Source organism: Mastigoproctus giganteus, chromosome 7 (genome assembly GCF_048544385.1).
Source record: "Mastigoproctus giganteus isolate SK-2022 chromosome 7, ASM4854438v1, whole genome shotgun sequence".
Lineage (NCBI taxonomy): Eukaryota > Metazoa > Arthropoda > Arachnida > Uropygi > Thelyphonidae > Mastigoproctus > Mastigoproctus giganteus.
In genome coordinates, this window is record NC_143581.1 from 81141286 (window position 1) to 81163391 (window position 22106).

The following is a 22106-nucleotide window of genomic DNA, read 5'->3' on the forward strand; positions in this document are numbered from 1 at the left end:
GCGGAAAATTTCGAATGCCATGTATTTGAAAAATTTCAAGACAGTTTGTAGATTAATGGACACATTCTTTGAAGCTAGTCTGTAATCAGGTCACAAAGGAGGTTAGGCAGGCGGAGGCAGATTACGAGAAATCCTTGGCAAAAGATGCTAAGAAAAACAGCAAGGATTTCTTTACTTATATAAACTCTAAAAGGAAGGGGATGAATCTGATTGGTCCACTTGACATCGATGGTTCGACTGTTGATGATCCTGCTCAGATAGCAAACAAACTGAATGAGTATTTTGCATCTACATTCACACATGAGTAATTATTAAGGTTTGAAAATGGCAGAAGGTTATCAAATTATAGCAGGATACTTAATGATTTTGTAATAACTGAGAGCAAAGTGGAGGAGAAATTGTTGAAGTTAAACATAAGAAAAGCACCTGGGGTGGATGGGATCTATCCAGTTATATAAAGGAGGCGGCAAAGCAACTAAGCAAACCCTTAGCCATAATTATGAGAGCATCCTTGGACTCAGGGGAGGTTCCCACGGACTGGAGATGTGCAAGTGTATCCCCAATTCACAAAGGGGGGATCGAAGGGTGACACGAGTAATTACAGACCAGTTAGTTTAACTTCTGTTCCGGGTAAAATAATGGAGTCAATGGTTAAAGATGCACTGCAGGATCATCTAGACAAGACTGCAGCAATAATTCAGACACAGCATGGGTTTGTTAAGGGAATGTCTTGTCTGACAAATTTGATAGGATATTATGATGTGGTTACAAAGGAACTGGATGCAAAAAATAATTTTGATATCATATATTTGGATTTCAGGAAAGCTTTTGACACTGTTGCGCATGAAAGACTATTGTACAAATTGGAGCAGAATGGTATTAAGGGTAAGTTGCTACAATGGATAAAAGGATGGTTAAGTGGGAGAAGACAGAGGGTGGTAATCAATGTGCGCTGCTCTTCTTGGACTAATGTTATTAGTGGAGTCCCACAGGGTTCGGTGTTGGGTCCACTGTTGTTTTGTGTATTTATCAATGATATTGATGAAGGTATATCAGGCTTTGTGTCGAAGTTTGCAGATGATTCAAAGGTTGGAAGGGTTGTTAATGACAGTAATGGCAGTGTGCTACTGCAACAGAATCTAGATAATTTGGGCAGATGGGCTAAGAAGTGGCAACTGAAGTTTAACCTTGACAAATGCACAGTACTGCATATGGGTAGAAGTAACCCCAGAGAAACGTACCAACTGTGTGGTTCTACACTTAAGGTGGTAGAAAATGAAAAAGACCTGGGAGTAATTGTACAGTCAGATATGAAGTTTTCTGAGCAATGTAGACAGGCTGCCAGGGCAGGTCATGGGGTTTTGTCAATGATATATAGGAATTTTGCTAGCAGGGAAAAGGAGGTAATTATCCCTCTGTATAAGGCAATGGTCAGGCCACGCGTTGAGTACTGCATACAGGTCTGGCGGCCTCATTTTAGGAAGGATGTAGATTTGAGCGTGTACAGAGAAGGGCAACAAGATTGGTGAGGGGAATGAAGGGATCCTCTTATCAAGAGAGGCTTAAGTTCTGCAAATTGCAGTGGCTGGAGACTAGGCACCTGCGCGGTGATCTGATTGAGGTGTATAGGCCTTGAATGGGTTGAGCACGCTGAATTCTGATGGGATCCTTCCTCTTGTTCAGATTACGCACCTAAGGGGGCATAAATTCAAATTAAGAAAAGACAGATATAGAATAGATGTGTGGAAATTTGCCTTTAGCCAGCGGGTGGTTAATTGCTGGAACAAACTTCCATCTGTCGTTGTGGAAGTTGATAGGTTGAATAAATTTAGGAGGAACTGGGCAGGCATTTGGATGGAATGGTGTGATTTTTTTTTTTTTTTTTTGGCTGATGCTGCATAAGCTCATACACATGCTTTCTTGCATCACATGCCACTACTACTAACCTTCAAAACATACATATATGTATGTAACCAGTGCCCACGTATACTTAAACAGATTCTTTAAATAATATAAGTCAATAACTGTCCTTCAAAATGCACTTGTGTTATTCATTACACCGAAAGGACAGAATTCATGGGATACCTGGTTCCTGGGGAGTGCCACAATTTTGCCCCTCTCGCTAGTGAACGAACCCACTGTTTGGCAGGTATATAGGTACACTGTATTCGCAGAGATGGTGATTCGATATCAGTATTGATAAATGCTGTGAATTAACAGACTTTGAAAGAGGGACAGTAGTGGGTGCCCTAAACCTTATATAAAGATCAGTGATATTTGCAGCCAACAAGCTCCAAATGCATACGTGTGAAATTTTGGAGCCAATAAGCTCCAAAACACATCTGGGTGGTGGTACTCACTGAGAATAAATAACAGTAGTCTCCTCTACTAGAAAAGCATTATTTATTTGAAGTAGTGCAATACCTGGTATCTTGTTGTTGAAGATAACCACAATATGTGATAAACATCTAAATGATGCCGTTACACTACATTTGTAGTTAAACTCATGGGTAAACTAATGGTGTATTTACACCGATATTATATAGTTAATTTCAACCCATAATGTATTATGCCTTGAGCATTTAGTCTTCAAAATATTATCGTTATCTTCATCATTTTGCATCTCTCATTTTGTGGAATTAACTTCACAACCGTGATGGCATGTCTGCATTACCAGGGTACCTCCCCGCCCACTGATGAGTGAGCCAACAAGCTCCAAAACATGTCTGGGTGGTGGTGGTGGTGCCCACTGAGAATAAATGACAGTAGTCTTCTCTTACTAGAGAAGCGTTATTTATTTGAAGTATGCAATACCTAGTATCTCGTTATGAAGGTAGCCACAATATGAAATAAAATACGTATGTAGTTAAACTTATGGGTAAACTATGGTGTATTTACACCAATATTATATAGTATCTTTAGTAAACAAGAAATCATTGATTTCTTCTTTAAAAAAAAAAAAAAAAAAACACACACAACTGACTTGAGTGACAGTCTATATGTGATTTAATTTGTAGTTATTAATGATTAAGATCTTAATTAAAGTTTATTTTGTTTAAAAAGTCATATTTTGTACTATTTGATTTGTATTCTCTTTAGAGACAAACATGGTATCTGGGATGGATAGGTCAAATTGTTTTTTTTTTTTGACTGATGCCATTATAAGCTTGTTTTCTTGCGTCATTTGCCAGAATGATGCAAGAAATATTTAATTATATTCTGTAATTTGGACTTATCAGTAATTTAGACTACTACTTCCCCCTAGTAGTACAAATTACTGAGGTTTTACTCAATATGATTAAATATACTAGCAGAATATCTGTGTTTTTAATATATGTCTAGTATTTTATTATTAATTATTTCTTAATACAAGAAGAGAGTTCTATTTATTAATTCTAGTACAAACAGCATATAACTGGCTTACTGAGAGAAGTATTGACACATTTGGAAGTTGGAATTCATTTGATGCATTAGCTGGCCCAAGTTCTTATCTGCTTACTACAAGCACAAGTTCAAAAAAAAATTATAAAGCTGCATCAGAAGGCAAAAGCGAAATGTTGAGAAATCCTATTACTTTACATCCTCAGCCGAGCAGTGGTAAGTGAATTTCTGAAATTTATATTTATTTTTTGTAGAGTGAGGTTTTTTATTTTTGATATTTTTTCTGAAATTGGATAGGATAATTTATCTTACCTGTATAATTTTAGAATTTAGACATCTAGAAATTTAATATAACTGAAGATATAAGAAACATTAATAACAGAGTGCAGCCTACACACCACAAGGATGTTGGTGTACAACTTTAACACCTACATTATAAACAAAACTAAAGTTTTAATGGTATATAAATAATAATAGTAATTATATGAATACAAAATGACTGCATGTTTCCCTACGTTTCAGTTATCTTGGTACATTTTTATAATGCACTTATGTTTTTCTTAATCTTTCTGAGATAATCAAATAATATATATATATATATTTTTTTTTTTTTTTTGTTTTATCACATGATTGGTGACAATATTTTTTTTCATTATGTAATTCTTAAGAAGCAATAACAATATATCGAAATCATCCATTTCTTATGGTAATCTCTCATTCAAATGAGATATTATTATTGTGCTACAATATATATAGTAACTATTCAGTTACATATTGTTGCGTATTGCAAGTTTTATGTCTGTTTCCTGGTGATAGAAAGGTGGACAATCAGGGTATGCTTTTTAAAAAGATCTAGAAAAAATACAGCAGGCCCTTGTTATAATGCAGTTCACCCTATGCTCATTTGTCATAACACTATTCTTAGATTATAACCCATATCTCACGCTAATGCTGTCACAACTCACTATAACACTATTTTACCAGTGTACAGATTAAATTTTTGGCATGTTTAACGAAAATGTTTCATCTGATGTAGTCAATAGCTTGAAAATGAATAGTTAAAAAGCATTAAAAAGTTTCCCACATCAACTTGCGAAATTTTCCCCCGTGCAGAGAAATTTTCTTCCATGCTAATTTAATTGCAGTATGGTGGCTTGTTATGTAGTTTTGAGATCAATATTTTAAAAATAATCAAATATATTGCATGTAATATTTGCGTTATATGCATTTATCTGAAGTCTAGTCATCAGTCAGTCAGTGCCGGATTAAGGCATTGGCTAGCAGAGCCCTTGCCCAGGATGCCATTCTTTAAGGGGTGCCAAATTTTACAAATCATGAAAAAAAAAAAAATATATATATACAGTAATACCCCGACTTACGCGAACTCGGAGTTACGCGGTTCTTGATTTTTTCGTTTGGCAACGCTGCCGCCCACTATCTTCAAGGTCGTTTTTCATATGTTATCGATATCCGGTGCGACGGCGGAGATTGAGAGCGAAAGATGAACAAAATTCAACTTTGCTGCTTTTATGTTTTTTATATCAGTGAAGGGGAAACACATTTCACCATAATAACGTAAAAACCAACACAATTCCAGCTATCGGTATAATCGCAAATGCAATTAGATCGAGTTTACTACCAGTTTATAACAGATTTCACTAGCAGAAACGCAACTTGATTTTTATTGTTTTATGGTAGTAACCCCTAGAAATGTGAGGTGTTAATAGTGTATCTCTGCCTTTATGGTGTTGTTTATTCAGTTGCTACATGTGCGCAGCTTTGTTTATGCGTATCAAGCGTGCTCCTCGTTTTGTAATTGTGCTTTATTCCCTAAAAATTAGTAAAATTAAAAGGTGTGAAAAGGAAGCGTCCTGGTGAAGACACTGCAGATTCAGAGAGAAAAAGAAAAGCAATTATCGATAAACAGAGGCGGACTGGATCAAAAATTCTTACCCGGGAAAATTTATAGTGGCCTCACACTATGGTTTATGGCCAAAATCACACTGGCCCACCGGGGTTTCCCCGGTAAGGCTTATGGCCAGTCCGCCTCTGTCGATAGAGAAAAAATATGAAATTGTGAAACGCTTTGAGCGAAATGAAAGACCATGTGATATTGCACGTGCTACAGGCCTAAATGAAGCAACGGCGAAAAGCACATGACAATTGCAAACTTGACAGGTTGAAAATTGAAAAGATCTCAATTGTAAAGGGCTTAAAAATTTTAGAAAACAGACTCCAACGAAGAACGCGTTATAGCTACAAAGCAAGGAATAAAAAAATTATTAGCTTGCTACGAAGAAATTCTGCGTGAAAAAAAGGAACGCGCTGTGTCGTCAGACGAATTTGTTAGATTTTATGAAGCCATCGACATCGAAATAACTTTTTAACGTAAGTCATTTGTTTTTTTAATACATATTTTGTATTAATATGTATAAAGAAACTGCAATTTTATTAATATTTTTCTTCTAAACTAGTGTTTTTGTTAGTCCTTGGTCCCAATTAAGCAAAATTTATATGCATTTATATGCAAAGTTGTACCCCGACTTACGCGAATTCGACTTACGCGATTTTCGTCGGACCCACCTATCGCGTAACTTTCGGGGTATTACTGTATATATATCCTTAGTAAAGAGGGTGGAAAAATCTTTCTGCCCGGGGCTCAAAAATACTTTGGTCTGGCACTGCACTCACTACAGTGTTAGATAATGGGCAGTTTACTCAACCATTGTATAATAATTAATGCAATGCAGTTACATTTTCAAAGATGAATAATGGCAGATAAGAATTAAAAAGCAACAATGTCTGGACGAAGCCTACTAAGGTAAGAAAAAGACTGAATTTCAAAATTAAGTTATATGTTTTGAAGAAATCAATTCTGTTCTATGACAAGTGGATGTGTGCAGTCATTTAGGACTGGCAGATTCAACTCTAAGAATTATTATAAAAAAAAAATAAAGAATTAATTTTAGCAGCGGGAAAGACATCTGTTCCACTGCAAGCAACTAAATTGGTTATGGTCAAGCCAGCTATTATAATTGAAATGCAGAGACTTCTAAGTAATTTTATTGAAGATAATATCCAATGCACAATTCCGTTAAGTTAAATATTATTAAATATAAATCGATTGGCCTATATAATCTGAAGATTATATCACCTTAAAAAAAAAAAAAAAAGCAATGTGGAACCATTTAAAGCTAGTAAGGGCTGGTTCGATAGATTTAAAATTCAGGGAGAAGCCTTAAGTGCAGATCTAGAAAGAGCCGAAACTTTCAAAACAGAACTTCTTAAAATTATTGAAGAGAGGTGTTATACTTCTCAACAAGTTTTTAACATAGATGAAACAGGGCTTTTTTGGAAACGAATGCCTAAAAGAAGTTTCATATCGAAAGAAGAAAAAAACATGCCAGGCTTCAAAGCAGTGAAGGATCGGTTGACTTTATTGTTGAGTGGTAATGCTGCGGGGGATTTTAAACTAAAACCCTTTTAGTTTACTAGGAAGAGGGCCAGAGTACAACCCAAAATCAACTAAAGATATGAAAACTCGACAGCCAAGGGCCATTGTATTAATAGATTCATGGGTTTAATTTTGATACGTAATGTAGTTACTTACCACATAATTATATATGTATGTAACAGATAATATTTTATATGTACAGATTTTTAATATTAAATATTTTGACCGACATTTGGCATCTTTTCACTACCGTTCATTTTTTTGTAAATCACGGTGGTATAGACCGCGACTCACAGATATATGTTACATACAGGAATACGGCGCTCGCTTAGTGCCGATTCACTTGGTTCTGTTTTTCCGGAACGAATTATCCACATTAAGCGGGGGTCACCTGTAGTCAGATGGGCTGAAAAATGGCAGTTGCTGTTTAATATTGATAAATGCAAGCACTGCATTTGGGTAGCAGTAATAATCAGAATAACATACATTTAGGTAGCATCAAGCTCAAGATATCTGATAAAAAAAATATTTAGGTATTTTTTACTGTCTGACATGAAGTTCCATAATCGGCGCAAACAGGCTGCTAGAACAGCTTATGGAAGTTCTATGAATGATATACAGGAACTTTTCCAGAGACGAGGTTGTTATATTATATAAAATGGGCAATGAATTGTGGGTTTAAAACTATATTACTAAGAAAGACTGATTCCAGACATTGTGGTATACTACACTGTATATTGCCGTTTCTCGATGTCAAGGCATCCATGGTTATTAATTGATGTGTAAGGCTTTAAAAGAATTTAGTGAACTAAATTCTGATAACATCTTTGTATTTACTCTTTCTAAGATGACATTTATACAAGGGAATAAACATTTGTCACATAACAGTCTAGCTATGGCAGTGTGTCATTTTAGTGCCTTTAGCACTAGAAATCGGCTTTTTTTTTTTTAAATCTGATATGAAAACTACAAGGACCATGAATGAAAACTACAAGGACCATGAATGAGTTATTACTATGCTAACCAGAGATACAACTAAATTGCAGATCCTTTGATCTTCACGTATGGCATTCAGAAACTGATCAGTGCATTGGAAGGAATCCTTCCTATAATTATTGTTTACCCCATTGTGTACAGAGAGCAAAATAAACAATGACCAGACAGAGTAAAGTTCTACTTCAGTCACTCAAAGCATGCAGTTTCATTAAATTTATGGTTTTGATGTTCATTTGCCATTTTTTGCAATAACATTCTACCCTTGTCTGTTGTTTGTTCTGTACAGCCAACAGGACCTGAACTTTGACACTGGCCATGAATAATACATTTTAAACCTTTTTATATGTATCAGTTCTGTTTTCATTTGTGGTGTGAAAATTTGTTGCAAAATTACTTGATGGTTTGTTTGTTTGTTTGTTATTTGGTTTTTAGGAGCATTAGCAACTAAGGCCATATTGTTCCGGGGATATGCGGTGGTCATTCCCTGACCTTTCCGTATTTGATGGTCACGGGCTCGAACCCCAGTCTAATCAAGAAGCAGTGTGCTACACACTGCTGCTCCTGCCCACCTGGCTACAGATGCGCCATTACTTGATGGAGAAACTGGGAAAATGAGAGTGGGAAATGAAACAAAAAAGTCAGCCAATCACAGAGATTTTCATTTGCTTTGTTGGCAGAGAAAGAAAGTTCTGCAGCTATCAAGCATCATGTACTATTCTGTGATTCTACATTTTCAAGTTTCTCAGAGCACAAAAAAAATTTACCCATTACCATTACAACCATTCTTTTCTAACTTGTGATAGAAAGGCTGAAGATGAAAGTAAATTTATTATTCCAGTTATCATAGTTTACGTGATGGACCATTCACAAATTATGAATGATCCATGACATCGGTGATCATCAAACATTGTAAAGTTTTAATACTTTGCCATCCGTCAGCTGATGGAGGAGAGGATCCGGTGTGGACAGCGAACCGTCATTGTTTTCACTGACTTTAAGTCTGCTTTCGACTGTGTCCATCGGCCTGCCTTATGGAAACTACTAGAGGTCGAACATGTACCTCGAAAAGTCATCACACTCCTCCAAACTGCATACAGCGGTTTAACCAGCCAGGTGCGCATCCAGAACGATTTATCTGAAGAATTTACCATCCAAACTGGAGTTTGCCAAGGGATGTAGCCTCCCCGTTGCTTTTCAACATCGTGGTCGACGCCATTGAGGCAAGCATTCAGAAACAGACGGGGCATACAATATGACAAGGATCACTATGTGACTGACCTGATGTTTGCCGATGATAGTGCTATCTTTGCTGGTAACGACTCTGAAGCCACGGACATCCTCTACGACATTTCCCGGCCATACGGTTTGAAGATCAATGCTGATAAGACAAAGGCCCTGACAACAGATGGGTCTCAAGCCACCATCTATCTTGAAGGCGTCCAGATCGAGCAAGTGCAGGACTTTAAATACCTTGGGTTGCTGGTCCAGGAGAAGAAAGTTGCATCCACCATGGAAATCCACAGTAGAATTGGACAGGTGGCCACTGCGTTCGCCTCGCTCAAATGGTGTCTGTGGAAGAAGACCAACATTTCCTCAAAGACTAAAATCCGACTCTTCCAGACTTTGATCCTGCCCATTCTCCTTTACGGATCAGAAACATGGATTTGTCTCAAGCTAGATTTAAACAAACTTGAGGTATTCCAAATGCGATGCCTGTGGCAGATTTTGGGCATCTCACTTCGTGACCGCATCACTAATGATACCATCCGCACCAGATGCCAACAGCAACCAACCATTGCCAACCAAATCCAGAAGCGAAGGCTTAGATGGTTTGGCCACGTATGTAGAATGGGCATGAACAGAATACCATCCACACTCCTTTGGAGACAACGACCCACCCAATGGAGCATCCAACGGACTGCGCCTAGGAAAACGTGGGCCAAGCAAGTGGAAAATGACTTGAAGAGCCGACGTCTCGACCTTAACCAGGCCAGGACTGACGCCATGGATCGTAAAGTATGGAAGAACATCACAGAGCAAGTCCGAAACCCTGCGGCACCTACAGCAGCATACTGGTTGCGTGGGCAACCGCCTCCCCCAGCTGCCAGCTAAGGACCAAGAAGAAGAAGAAGAAGAATACTAATATATGTTAATTATTGCTGTTGATTTATTTATTTTTTACTATTATTTGCATTTTGATACAATTTGACAGAACAATTTGTAATTTTATTATTCTGGTGTCAGTAAATTTTTGTTATTGAAAATTTGTTGATGGACCATTTACAGATTAGAGAAAGATATAATATGAAATTCAAAAAGTTATTTTTCTTATATGCACTTTTTTTTTCCTTTTGTGCTCAGTGAACAATGAATATGCACCTCTGAAAAGAGAAGTATGCATTGATTTGCTTTTTGTGTACAATGTAACAAACTCTAGTGATTCTGTAATAAGTGATTTCATTATTCCATGTAATTGGCTTTATGATTTCATGTAAGTGAATTTATTATTCCAGTTTTCATAAGTTTACGTGATTGAAATGGGTATAAACTGGAAATACCTAAAGAGGCGAGGGTACGATGGCACTGGTGCAGTGTGCACCAGTGATGGTAGGTAAAGTAAAAGGCTTGAAAACGAAAGTTCTCAACAAGTATCCATCTGCACTCTACGTACTATGTTCCTCCCCTTGTCTGAATCTAGCTATAAACCGTGCTTTCTCTGAAAAATACATAAGAAATTGCATGGAATAGTTGAATCAATCTATTCTTTCTTCTTCTTCTTAAGCCATTCATACTTATTTTTGAAATAATCCAATTGCTTTTCATTCCAGAAATGCAAATTTTTATTGTGTTTTGTACTATATTCTGCTGAGAATGAGAAAATCTTTTAGGCTGTATTGATTGTTGCACAGTTTTAGACAAATTTCCAAGTCGTAGTTCAATATCAACAGTATCAGCTCTCTCTTGTTTGTTCCATTTCTGTTGTTGAATGTTTAGTAGAAATATTAAAAAAATTATCCAAACAATGTTGCCTCTTCATTCTGAGGGTCACAATTTAAACAATTTATTATAAATGCAATTTAAAAACACTACTCACAAAGTAAAATTCCACACATGTTACTTATTGCTGTGAGTAAACTTTTGGGAATTAAGCAGCACACACACACACACACACACACACACACACACACACACACACACACACACACACACACACACACACACACACACACACAGGCTCAGTGCCTGAAATCAGCTCTAATTACTGATTGCGGAAAAGATTGCAACGGGAAGGTTACAAGTGATTCTAACACCCACCATCTGTTTACCGAGAGAGCAACAATACAAATGCCGTAATGGCTAACTAGTTTCACGGGTAAACTTTTGCCGAGATTTCCCATAGTTCTCGTGTGGGTGTTCTTTACCTTTGCCACAAGAAATTCACACCTCGCCAGTTATCAACCTTAGAAAGCAAACCTATGGGAACTGGCTTCGAAATTATACATTATGGTGTGATTGGCAATGTTACAACACTCTCCCACCCAGTGCAGGACAAAATCAACAGGAACGTTTTTTTTTTTCTTGGTGAGTAAACTTGTCAGACTCCGCCCAACGACTGGTACGGAAATTTTTAGACATTTTAACAACCGGTATGAATGTAACGGTGTGTACCGGCTGAATATCATCACTGGATATATATCTCTGTGAATGAAATCCAATAAAAAGACTCCGCTTGTTATACCTAATTGCTAAATATCTTTCCAAAGGTATTTATGGCAATATGGTAAAATGTGTAATTAATGAAAATATGAGAAATCATGCAAATGGAAATCATAAAAACCAAACGTACATTTTATTGCATTTACATCTACAAATTTAAATGATAAGTTAATGTAATAGTATTATGTACTGTAAATCAGCAAAATAAGTCCTCAATATTTTGTTGTTCCTCCTTGAGCTGCAGTTACAGCCTTGCAACGATCTGGCATAAAGTTAATTAACTACTGGATATACAGTTACCCAATTTCGTGGTACCACACCCTTACAATTCTCTCCTGCAGGTGAATCTTACTTGTTGGCTTTTTCTGAGCAATTTTAGATGATATTATGTACCAGCAATTTTCCATAGGGTTCAAATTTGGACTGTTGACGGGCCCAACACTGTAATGCCAGTATTTCTGAGGTATGACTGCTACTTAAGGAAGAAAAACGAGGGAAAACATTGGTGTAAGTATGTTTTAAGCCTTGTGAGACAATGAGACAAACTCATCATTAAACCTAAATAGCATAAATCTTACAAATTTTGCTGTGTGGCTAGGTGCTGAGTCCTGTTGAAAAATGCAGTTTTGGACATCTGTGTGTTGATCCCTAATAATGGGTTTCAGGCACTCCTCCATGATAGCAGGGTAGGTTTCTGCTGTTGTTGTTGTTATTTAAAAGCTATTGGCACAAGAGCAGCTTAGGCTATAATACGCCTAGCCTAGGTAGGAGAGTTTTGTATATCAGAATTTTTTCACTTTCCTTCTTGTCGTTTAGGACAGAACCAAGAGTCTGCTTTATACTTTATATTCGTGTAGCTTCTCTATAAATGGTATACTATTAATTTTATATTTTGAAAGTATCTAGTTAACTTAAGGAAGAAGAAAACTTCGGTAATATTTGGCCAGTCATCCAAAATTGTTTTAAGCATCAAGTTGTTTTGTGCATTCATTATTGTGTGAAAGGCTCTTTGATGTTCTCTATGAAATTTTGGACAGTTTTGGAATTCTGGGGGGGGGTCTTCACCTCTGAGTAGGTAAGAGTGAGTCATATGGGTATGCCTGATTCGCAATTGAGTGAGGGTCACATCTTGTTGTCTATTCAATCGGAAGCTAGTAGGCCACGGTTGAAGTGTATCTTCAATTAGACAAAGTTTGTTGTTAGTCTGATCTAGCCAGTGTTGTTGAAATTGTTTTATACTGCTTTGGTGGATTAAGGACTTGTAATCTGTATATGGTATTGTGTGAAAGGCATAATCAGAGGTGGAAGCTTCTTTTGCTGCTTTGTCTACTCTTTTGTTTTCAGTTATTCCTGTGATCTGATATTGCGATTTCTTTGTAATAGTTTTGATACTGAATATTGGATATGTTGTAGGATTTGGGTGTCTTGTAGTATTTGCATTCTGCAAAGCAATAACAGAGCTAAGTGAGTCCGTGAAAATTATTCTGTTTGCTGTCTGTTTATGTTTGATTTGGTTTACGGCCATCGAATTGGCTTGTAATTTGGCAGTAAAAATACTGCATTCTTTTGGGAGTTGTTGGATCAGGGTACTATCCTCAAAATGAATCACAGCTCCTACACAAGTATACATGAAAGTGCGATGTGGATACTGTTCTTCGTATTTCTCATTTAAATGTTGGTAGTTTATTCTTGATAGAGTAGTTTTCCCCCAGCTTTGAAAATACATGTCATATATGGGTCGAACTACACACAATGGTGGAAGGATCTGTGCAATCGTGGTAGCTACGGAATCATAATTAAGTTCTCGGCTTAGTAGTAAATCTTTCAGAAGGATGTTGGCAGGACGATTCATTCATGGATGGGCTTGGTATATGTTTTCCCATTTATATGAAATCAGAACTTCTCTATTTGGATGATCAGTGATGGATTTTATCTTAATGGCATGGTGTAGTAGCAAGTTCTGTCATCTATGTTGTAGTGATGGTTCATGAGCTTCTGCATAAAGGCTTTGTGTAGGTGAAGTTTGGAAAGCTCCAAGTGCTATACAGAAAGCACTGTGGTAGGTAGGATCTAACCATCTCAGTGCACTTGGTTTCGCTGAGTCGTAAACAGCTGCTCTGTAATCTAGTTTGGAATGAATTATTGCTCGATAAAGATTGAGAAGTGTATATCGATCTGCTCCCCATGTTGTTGCGGAAATTACTTTGAGTATGTTTAATTTCTTGAGGCACGAAAGTCTGAGTTGTTTAATGTGTTCAAGGAATGTTAGTTTCTTATCTAAGAGGAATCATAAGAATCTTATACTTGGTACCACTGGAATCATATGTCCATCAAGTTTAATTCAGGATCAGGGTGCAGGTTTCATTTTCTACAGAAGTATATACATGCTGTTTTTTGTGTGGAAATCCGTCAGCCATTTGTTTGAGCCCATTTCCTTATTTTGTTTATTGTTCCTTTTAGCTGCCGTTCTATACTTTGCATATTCGGAGAGTGATAGGAAATACTGAAGTTATCAACATATAAAGCTGAATCAGTGGTTCTTGGAATATGCTCTGTTATGGTATTTATTTTAATAGCAAAAAGGGTAGTGCTAAGCACTACCCTTTTTGCTATTACCCTTATATCAAAGCAGATCATGATGTGATGTTCCGTTCGGATGAAGGCATTCTGTATACTGTTTTCAAATTTTATAAGTAGGTCTAGTGTTGAGTGATTTTTCCTAAAACCATGCTGTGCCAGGTTGAGAAGATTATTACTCTTCAAATACCACATTAAACGAGCGGTGATGATTATTTCCATAACTTTGCCTAGGCAACTTGTTAAAGCAATTGAACGGTAGTTGCGTGGATTAGAAAGAACCTTTCCTGGTTTTGGGAAAGCCAGAATTATTGTATGATGCCGACTATCTGGAAACTGGTTTTCTAGGAAGATTTTGTTATACAAATCAAGTAATGCCATTTGTGATTGGTCGTGAAGTTCCTTTAACATCATGTAGTGAATCTTGTCTGGTCCTACAGTGCTTTTCTTTGTCTGGGATAGGACAGTTTTCAATTCATGGAAAGATAATGGAAGGTTGTACTGTTCATCATTTCTTGTGGTAAAATTCAGTTTGTGTCTTTCTATCCTTGCTTTGTATGTTTAAAAACTCGGAGTATATGAGGCGGTTGCCGATGTTTTGGCAAAGGTTTCGCCCAGTGCATTGGCTATTTCTGAAGGCTGTGTGGTGATTTGTCCGTTGCAGTTTAGGATTGGAGGTTAATTAATCTGGTCAGCCACTCATTTTGCTGATTTTTTTCCAGACATTTTGAGATGGTGTGGAACTTGTTAAAGTGGATGCCAATTTTATCCAGGATGCTTTCCTACTGGCCCTTCTAACATATCTGGCTCTCACTCGTGCCTTTATGAATGATATGAGGTTCTCCATAGTGGGACATTTTCGAAAAATATTCCAAGTTTTATTTCTCTCTCTTTTAGCTTATAAACATTCATCATTCCACCATGATTTTGAGTGTGTGTTGGGAGGTGCGATGATGTTTTTTGGAATACTTTGGTCAGCAGTTTTGATTAGTTTATTTGTTACATATTGTATTGCTGCCTCTAACGGATTTTTCTTGATAATATCTGCATCCAGTTTTGCAATAGATTTATACATTTTCCAATCCACTTCATTTATTTTCCATCCAGGATTTCTACGTGATGGATATGTGGTTCCTGATATCATGGTAATGATTATTGGATAGTGATCGCTGTTGAGAGGATCTATGTATACCGATCAATCAAGTATTGGATATAATGTTGGAGAGACATTGGGAAACAGCACAGCTATTGACTTATCTATATGCTTCCCAACATTATATCTAATACTTGATTGATCAGTACACATAGATAATCTCAACAGTGATCACTATCCAATAATCATTACCATGTCATCAGGAACCACATATCCATCATGTAGAAATCCTGGATGGAAGATAAATGAAGCGGATTGTAAAATGTATAAATCTATTGCAAAACTGGATGCAGATATTATCAAGAAAAATCCATTAGAGACAGCAATACAATATGTAACAAATAAACTAATCAAAGCTGCTGAACAAAGTATTCCAAATACATCATTGCACCTCCCAACAGACTCAAAATCATGGTGGAATGATGAATGTTTACAAGTTAAAAGAGAGATATAAAACTTGGAATATTTTTCGAAGATGTCCCACTACGGAGAACCTCACATCATTCAAAAAGGCACGAGCGAGAGCCAGATATGTTAGAAGGGCCAGTACGAAAGCATCCTGGATAAAATTTGCATCCACTTTAACAAGTTCCACACCATCTCAAAATGTCTGGAAAAAAATCAGCAAAATGAGTGACAGATACCAGATTAATTAACCTCCAATCCTAAACTGCAATGGACAAATAGTAGTAGTAGTAGCAGTGGCATTTGATGCAAGAAAGCAAATGTATGAGCTTATGCAGCATCAGCCAAAAAAAAAAAAAAAAAATCACACCATTCCCTCCAAATGCCTGTCCAGTTCCTCCTTAAATTTATTCAACCTATCAACTTCCACAACGACAGATGGAAGTTTGTTCCAGCAATTAACCACCCACTGGCTAAAGGCAAATTTCCGCACATCTAATCTACATCTGTCTTTTCTTAATTTGAATTTATGCCCCCTTAGGTTCGTAATCTGAACAAGTGGAAGGATCCCATCAGAATTCAGTGTGCTCAACCCATTCAAGGCCTTATACACCTCAATCAGATCACCGCGCAGGTGTCTCCAGCCACTGCAATTTGCAGAACTTAAACCTCTCTCTTGGTAAGAGGATCCCTTCATTCCCCTCACCAATCTTGTTGCCCTTCTCTGTACACGCTCAAGTAAATCTACATCCTTCCTAAAATGAGGCCTCCAGACCTGTACGCAGTACACAAGGCGTGGCCTGACCATTGCCTTATACAGAGGGATAATCACCTCCTTTTCCCTGCTAGCAAAATTCCTATATATCATTGACAAAACCCCATGACCTACCCTGGCAGCCTGTCTGCATTGCTCAGAAAACTTCATATCTGACTGCACAATTACTCCCAGGTCGTTTTCATTTTCTACCACCTTAAGTGCAGTACCACACAGTTGGTACGTTTCTCTGGGGTTACTTCTACCCATATGCAGTACTTTGCATTTGTCAAGGTTAAACTTCAGTTGCCACTTCTTAGCCCATCTGCCCAAATTATCTAGATCCTGTTGCAGTAGCACACTGCCATTACTGTCATTAACAACCCTGCCAACCTTTGTATCATCTGCAAACTTCGACATTAAGCCTGATATACCTTCATCAATATCATTGATAAATATACAAACAACAGTGGACCTTACACCGAACCCTGTGGGACTCCACTAATAACATTAGTCTAAGAAGAGCATCACCCATTGATTACCACCCTCTGTCTTCTCCCACTTAACCATCCTTTTATCCACTGTAGTAACTTACCCTTAATACCATTCTGCTCCAATTTGTACAATAGTCTTTCATGCGCAACAGTGTCAAAAGCTTTCGCTTTCCTGAAATCCAAATATATGATATCAAAATAATTTTTTGCATCCAGTTCCTTTATAACCACATCATAATATCCTATCAAATTTGTCAGACAAGATTTTCCCTTAACAAACCCATGCTGTGTCTGAATTATTGCTGCAGTCTTGTCTAGATGATCCTGCAATGCATCTTTAACCATTGACTCCATTATTTTACCCGGAACAGAAGTTAAACTAACTGGTCTGTAATTACTCGTGTCACCCTTCGATCCCCCTTTGTGAATTGGGGATACATTTGCACATCTCCAATCCGTGGGAACCTCTCCTGAGTCCAAGGATGCTCTCATAATTATGGCTAAGGGTTTGCTTAGTTGCTTTGCCGCCTCCTTTAATATAACTGGATAGATCCCATCCACCCCAGGTGCTTTTCTTATGTTTAACTTCAACAATTTCTCCTCCACTTTGCTTTCAGTTATTACAAAATCATTAACTGAAATCATTTCTTTTCATTTGCTTTCAGTTATTACAAAATCATTTCTGAAGGCTGTTCAAATCACTGAACAGCCTTCAGAAATAGCCAATGCACTGGGCGAAACCTTTGCCAAAACATCGGGAACTGCCTCATATACTCAGAGTTTTTAAACATACAAAGCAATGATAGAAAGACACGTACTGAAGTTTTCCACAAGAAATGATGAAGAGTACAACTTTCCATTATCTTTCCATGAATTGAAAACTGCTCTATCCCAGACAAAGCAATGCACTGTAGGATCAGACGAAATTCACTACATGATGTTAAAGGAACTTGACGACCAATCACAAATGGCATTACTTGATTTGTATAACAAAATCTTCCTAGAAAACCAGTTTCCAGATAGTTGGCATCGTACAATAATTCTGGCTTTCCCAAAACCGGGAAAGGTTCTTTCTAATCCACGCAACTACCATCCAATTGCTTTAACAAGTTGCGTAGGCAAAGTTATGGAAAAAATAATCACTGCTCGTTTAATGTGGTATTTGAACAATAATAATAATCTTCAGTTGTCTCTTGGCGATACAATAAGAGTTGTAAAACAAGTAAACTATTTTTGTTATTTTCTTAATAAACTTTGTTTATTTTCATACTTCAAATAAGCATCAAAGAGAGTTAAATGATATTTCTAAAGAGTTTGGAACTAAAATACTGAAAATAGGGAGAATATTTAGACCTCGATGGGCAGCCTGCAGTGCTAGAACTGCAAAAGCTGTTTGGAAGTCCCGTGAAACTTTGTATGTTCACTTTAATAAAAATCATGAAGTGGGAATAGTGAAACATTTCGAAAATTAAAATTTTTTTTAAAGATTTCGCCTTAATTACATCCTTAATGACATCCTACTAGAGATTTCAATACTTTCTACAGCTTTACAAGAAATAAATATTTCATTAATCAAAAAGGTGATAGATTAATTCGTTTAACAATAAAATCAATTGAATATTTGAACTCAAATAAAGGACCACATGAAAAAGAAGCAGAAGATATTATGAAAAATAGGAAATATAATATACCATTTGAAGTAAAGCAAAAAATAACATTGATTCCCAGAGAAAAATTGTTTGATTGTCTAATACATTTTTTGAGAATGTTATTGCTGTTCGATGATGGAAATGAACAATATAATGATCTTTTGAGCTATTTCAACCTATTAAACCTTGAAACTTGGCCAGGTCATGTTTGTGAAGCTCCATGGAATGAAGGTTGTTGTTGATATTTGGTTTTTAGGAGCATTAGCAACTAAGTCCATATTGCTCCTTGAATATGTGGTGGTCATTCCCTGACCTTTCTGCATCCTCCGTATTTGGTGGTGACAGGCTCGAACCCCGGTCTAATCAAGAAGCGTGTGCTACGCACTGTTGCTCCTTCCCACCTGGCTACGGAAGTGCCTATGGAATGAAGGTGAAAATAAATTAAAACAATTAGGTCAACTAATTAAATACAATATTCCAATAAATGACTTTCAAGATTTCGTTGATAGCTGAAATGTCATGTATAATAATGTGCTTGAGCCTGACACTATTTTAAGTGCTAAAAGAATCTTAAAAGTTATTGCTGTTAATGCTGAAAAAGCTGAAAGAGGCTTTAGTACCATGACTAATATTAGCATTTGCAAAGGCACATGTTGCAAGAAAGGAAGCTTATATAGCATCAGAAAACACACACACACACACACACACACACACACACACACACACACACACACACACACACACACACACACACACACACACACACACACACACACACACACACGCCTTCTCATTTCACCCATCCACTCGCTCCAAATGTTTGTTTAGTTCTGTCTTGAATCTATTTAAGGTATCAACATCTACAACGACATATGGAAGTTTGCTCCAGCAGTTTTTCACCCGCTGGCTAAAGGTAAACTTCCTCACGTCTATCCTACAGCTGTCTTTCCTCAATTTGAATTTATGCCCTCTCAGATGATTATTCTGAGCAAGAGGAAGAATCCCATCAGCATTGAGCATCCTCAAACCATTCAAGGCTTTATACACCTAAATCAGATCACCTTGCAGGTGCCTAGTCTCCAGACACTGTAATTTGCAAAACTTAAGCCTTTCTTCATAAGAGCAACCCTGTTTTCCATTCACTGATCTTGTTGCCCTTCGCTGTATTCATTCCAATAGCTCTACATCCTTCTTGAAATGAGATCTCCTGACCTGTATAGTACTCAAGGTGTGGCCTGACCATTGCCTTATACAAGGGGATAATCACCTCCTTTTGCCTTCTAGAAAAATTCCTGTATATCATTGACAAGAAACCATGAGTTATTCTTGCAGACCGTCTACACTGTGCAGAAAATTTCATATCTGCCTGCACAATTACCCCCAGGTCCTTTTCACTCTCTGCCACTGTCAGTGAAGTACCACACAGTTGATACATTGCTCAGGGATTACTGCTTCTCATATGCAGTACTTTACATTTGTCAATGTTAAACTTCAATGCCATCTCTCAGCTTATCTGCTCAACTTTTCTAGATTCTGTTGCAGCAGTGTACTGTCATTAGTGTCGTTAACAACCCTGCCCACCTTTGTATCATCTGCAAACTTGGACATTAAGCCTGATATACCAATATCAATATTATTAATGAATACAGAAAACAATAATGAATCCACAACTGAACCCTGGGGGACTCCACTAATAATATTAGTCCACCAAGGACTCCACTAATAACATCATAATAACATTATTGAGAATAAATGAAATTCTCTTACTATGGACACAAGTCACCTAATGACCACCAATTTAATGGGAAAATCGCTGGAAGAATTTGATGCAGTTGCTTATGCCAAATCATAGCTCAGGCAGTGATATCATCTAGCAAGTGATAATCATGTCAAAGAAAAGTCATCAAAAAGCATTTCCCAAAACCAATCAATGATTTGGAAATTATTAGAATAATGTGTTGTACAACATTGTTGGCTAAAAATTGTTTATTTCAATATTATTTATGTGATTAAAATTTGTTTCTTTTTCTTGCCACTAAAGTTTGTTTTTCTTATTTTTGATTACCAGCATTCCCACACATAATTTTATCTTAGAGTACTTGTTGTTAAACAATTTTAACAAATAAATTTCAAATGCATAACAAATGTATTTCGAACATTTCTGCAACCCACAATGCAGTGCAAAACACATTATTTGCAAAATTCGCAAGTGATGCAGTTTTTTTGGCCACCACTGTACTTCTCCAGTGGAGCAGTGCATTTTATTTAGAATAGCACAATATCAAGACAAAGTCATGTAGTGCTTGCATGATATCAGATCAATTCACTAAGTAAGAAACTTTTTCTAATCAAAGTTACATACAGAATTAAGCTATGCCCTTCATATTGTAGAGATCTTAATAGCATCAAGCTTTTATCCATAAATTCATTTTGCTTATTTTTACAAAAAATAAATTAAATTGTTTGAATTAAGAATTATATAAGATTCTAGCTTATGACATAAGGACTGTATCATTTAAAATGATAGAAAATATCGTAAAAATAAATTGCAATCAAAATCACAATAGTAAAGGAAACTTAAAACTTCTTTGAAGTAACTGATATATAGCTGGCAACCATTGTCACGATATATTTTCTTTTATTGACAGGTTGTCCCTTGTTTAAACAATGGAAAATGTATTTGATAGTATGAACCATAGCTATAATGGCCAATATATATAGATTGAAATTTATAGATTACAGATAATTTTTTTTCAACTTAAATTCACATTTATGATTTTTTCATAAATATGGGTCTTAAGTTTGTAAGCATATTTTGGAAATAATTTTATGTTCAGATCAGGTTACATATTTCTATTATATAATATCTCTAGAAGAAAAGGAACTATTCCGCTTAAAACGACGATTTCTCAAAGACAGTGAAGTGAATAATGAGATGAAAAGATTGAAATATATAAAGTTTGAAGAAAAACGAAAAGAAAGAAGAAAGGTATGTTTTATATCATTAGCATTATCATTAGCAGGGCACATGATGCAAGAAAGGAAGCTTATACAGTCAGTCCTCGTATAACCCGTGTTTACACTACACAAATTCGATCATACACGATTTATAAATAGGGGAACGATATCGTATATAACATGAACCGAATTCGCTTATGCACGATTCACCTTTGTGTTTACAATAAATGGCAGTTGAGCGCAGAATCACCCCAACTGAACGCAACAGGATAGGAATGAAGAGAAGATTCTGAAAATGTATTTGTTTTTTATATCAGTGAAGGGGAAACATATTTCACCATAATAACGTAAAAACCCACACAATTCCAGCTATCGATATTATCGCAAATGCAATTATATTGAGTTTACTACCCGTTTATAACAGATTCCACTAGCAGGAATGCAACTGGAAATTTTTATTGTTTTATTGTAGTAACCCCCAGAAATGTGCTTTAGTAAAATGTGAGCTAGTGAGGTGTTCATAGTGTGTCTCTGCCTTTACGGTTTGTTTATTCAGTTGCTACACACG

General features: G+C 36.6%; 1 protein-coding gene across 1 annotated transcript in view; it reads left to right on the plus strand.

Annotated features, from left to right (window-relative positions):
* Positions 1-22106, plus strand: part of LOC150083027 (DNA-dependent protein kinase catalytic subunit-like) — a 164091-nt gene that overhangs the window by 107334 nt on the left and 34651 nt on the right. The window contains exons 7-8 of the mRNA XM_090378360.1: positions 3400-3597; positions 21454-21569. Coding sequence (XP_090234486.1) covers positions 3400-3597; positions 21454-21569 — 314 coding nt within the window. The remainder of the gene's footprint in view (positions 1-3399; positions 3598-21453; positions 21570-22106) is intronic.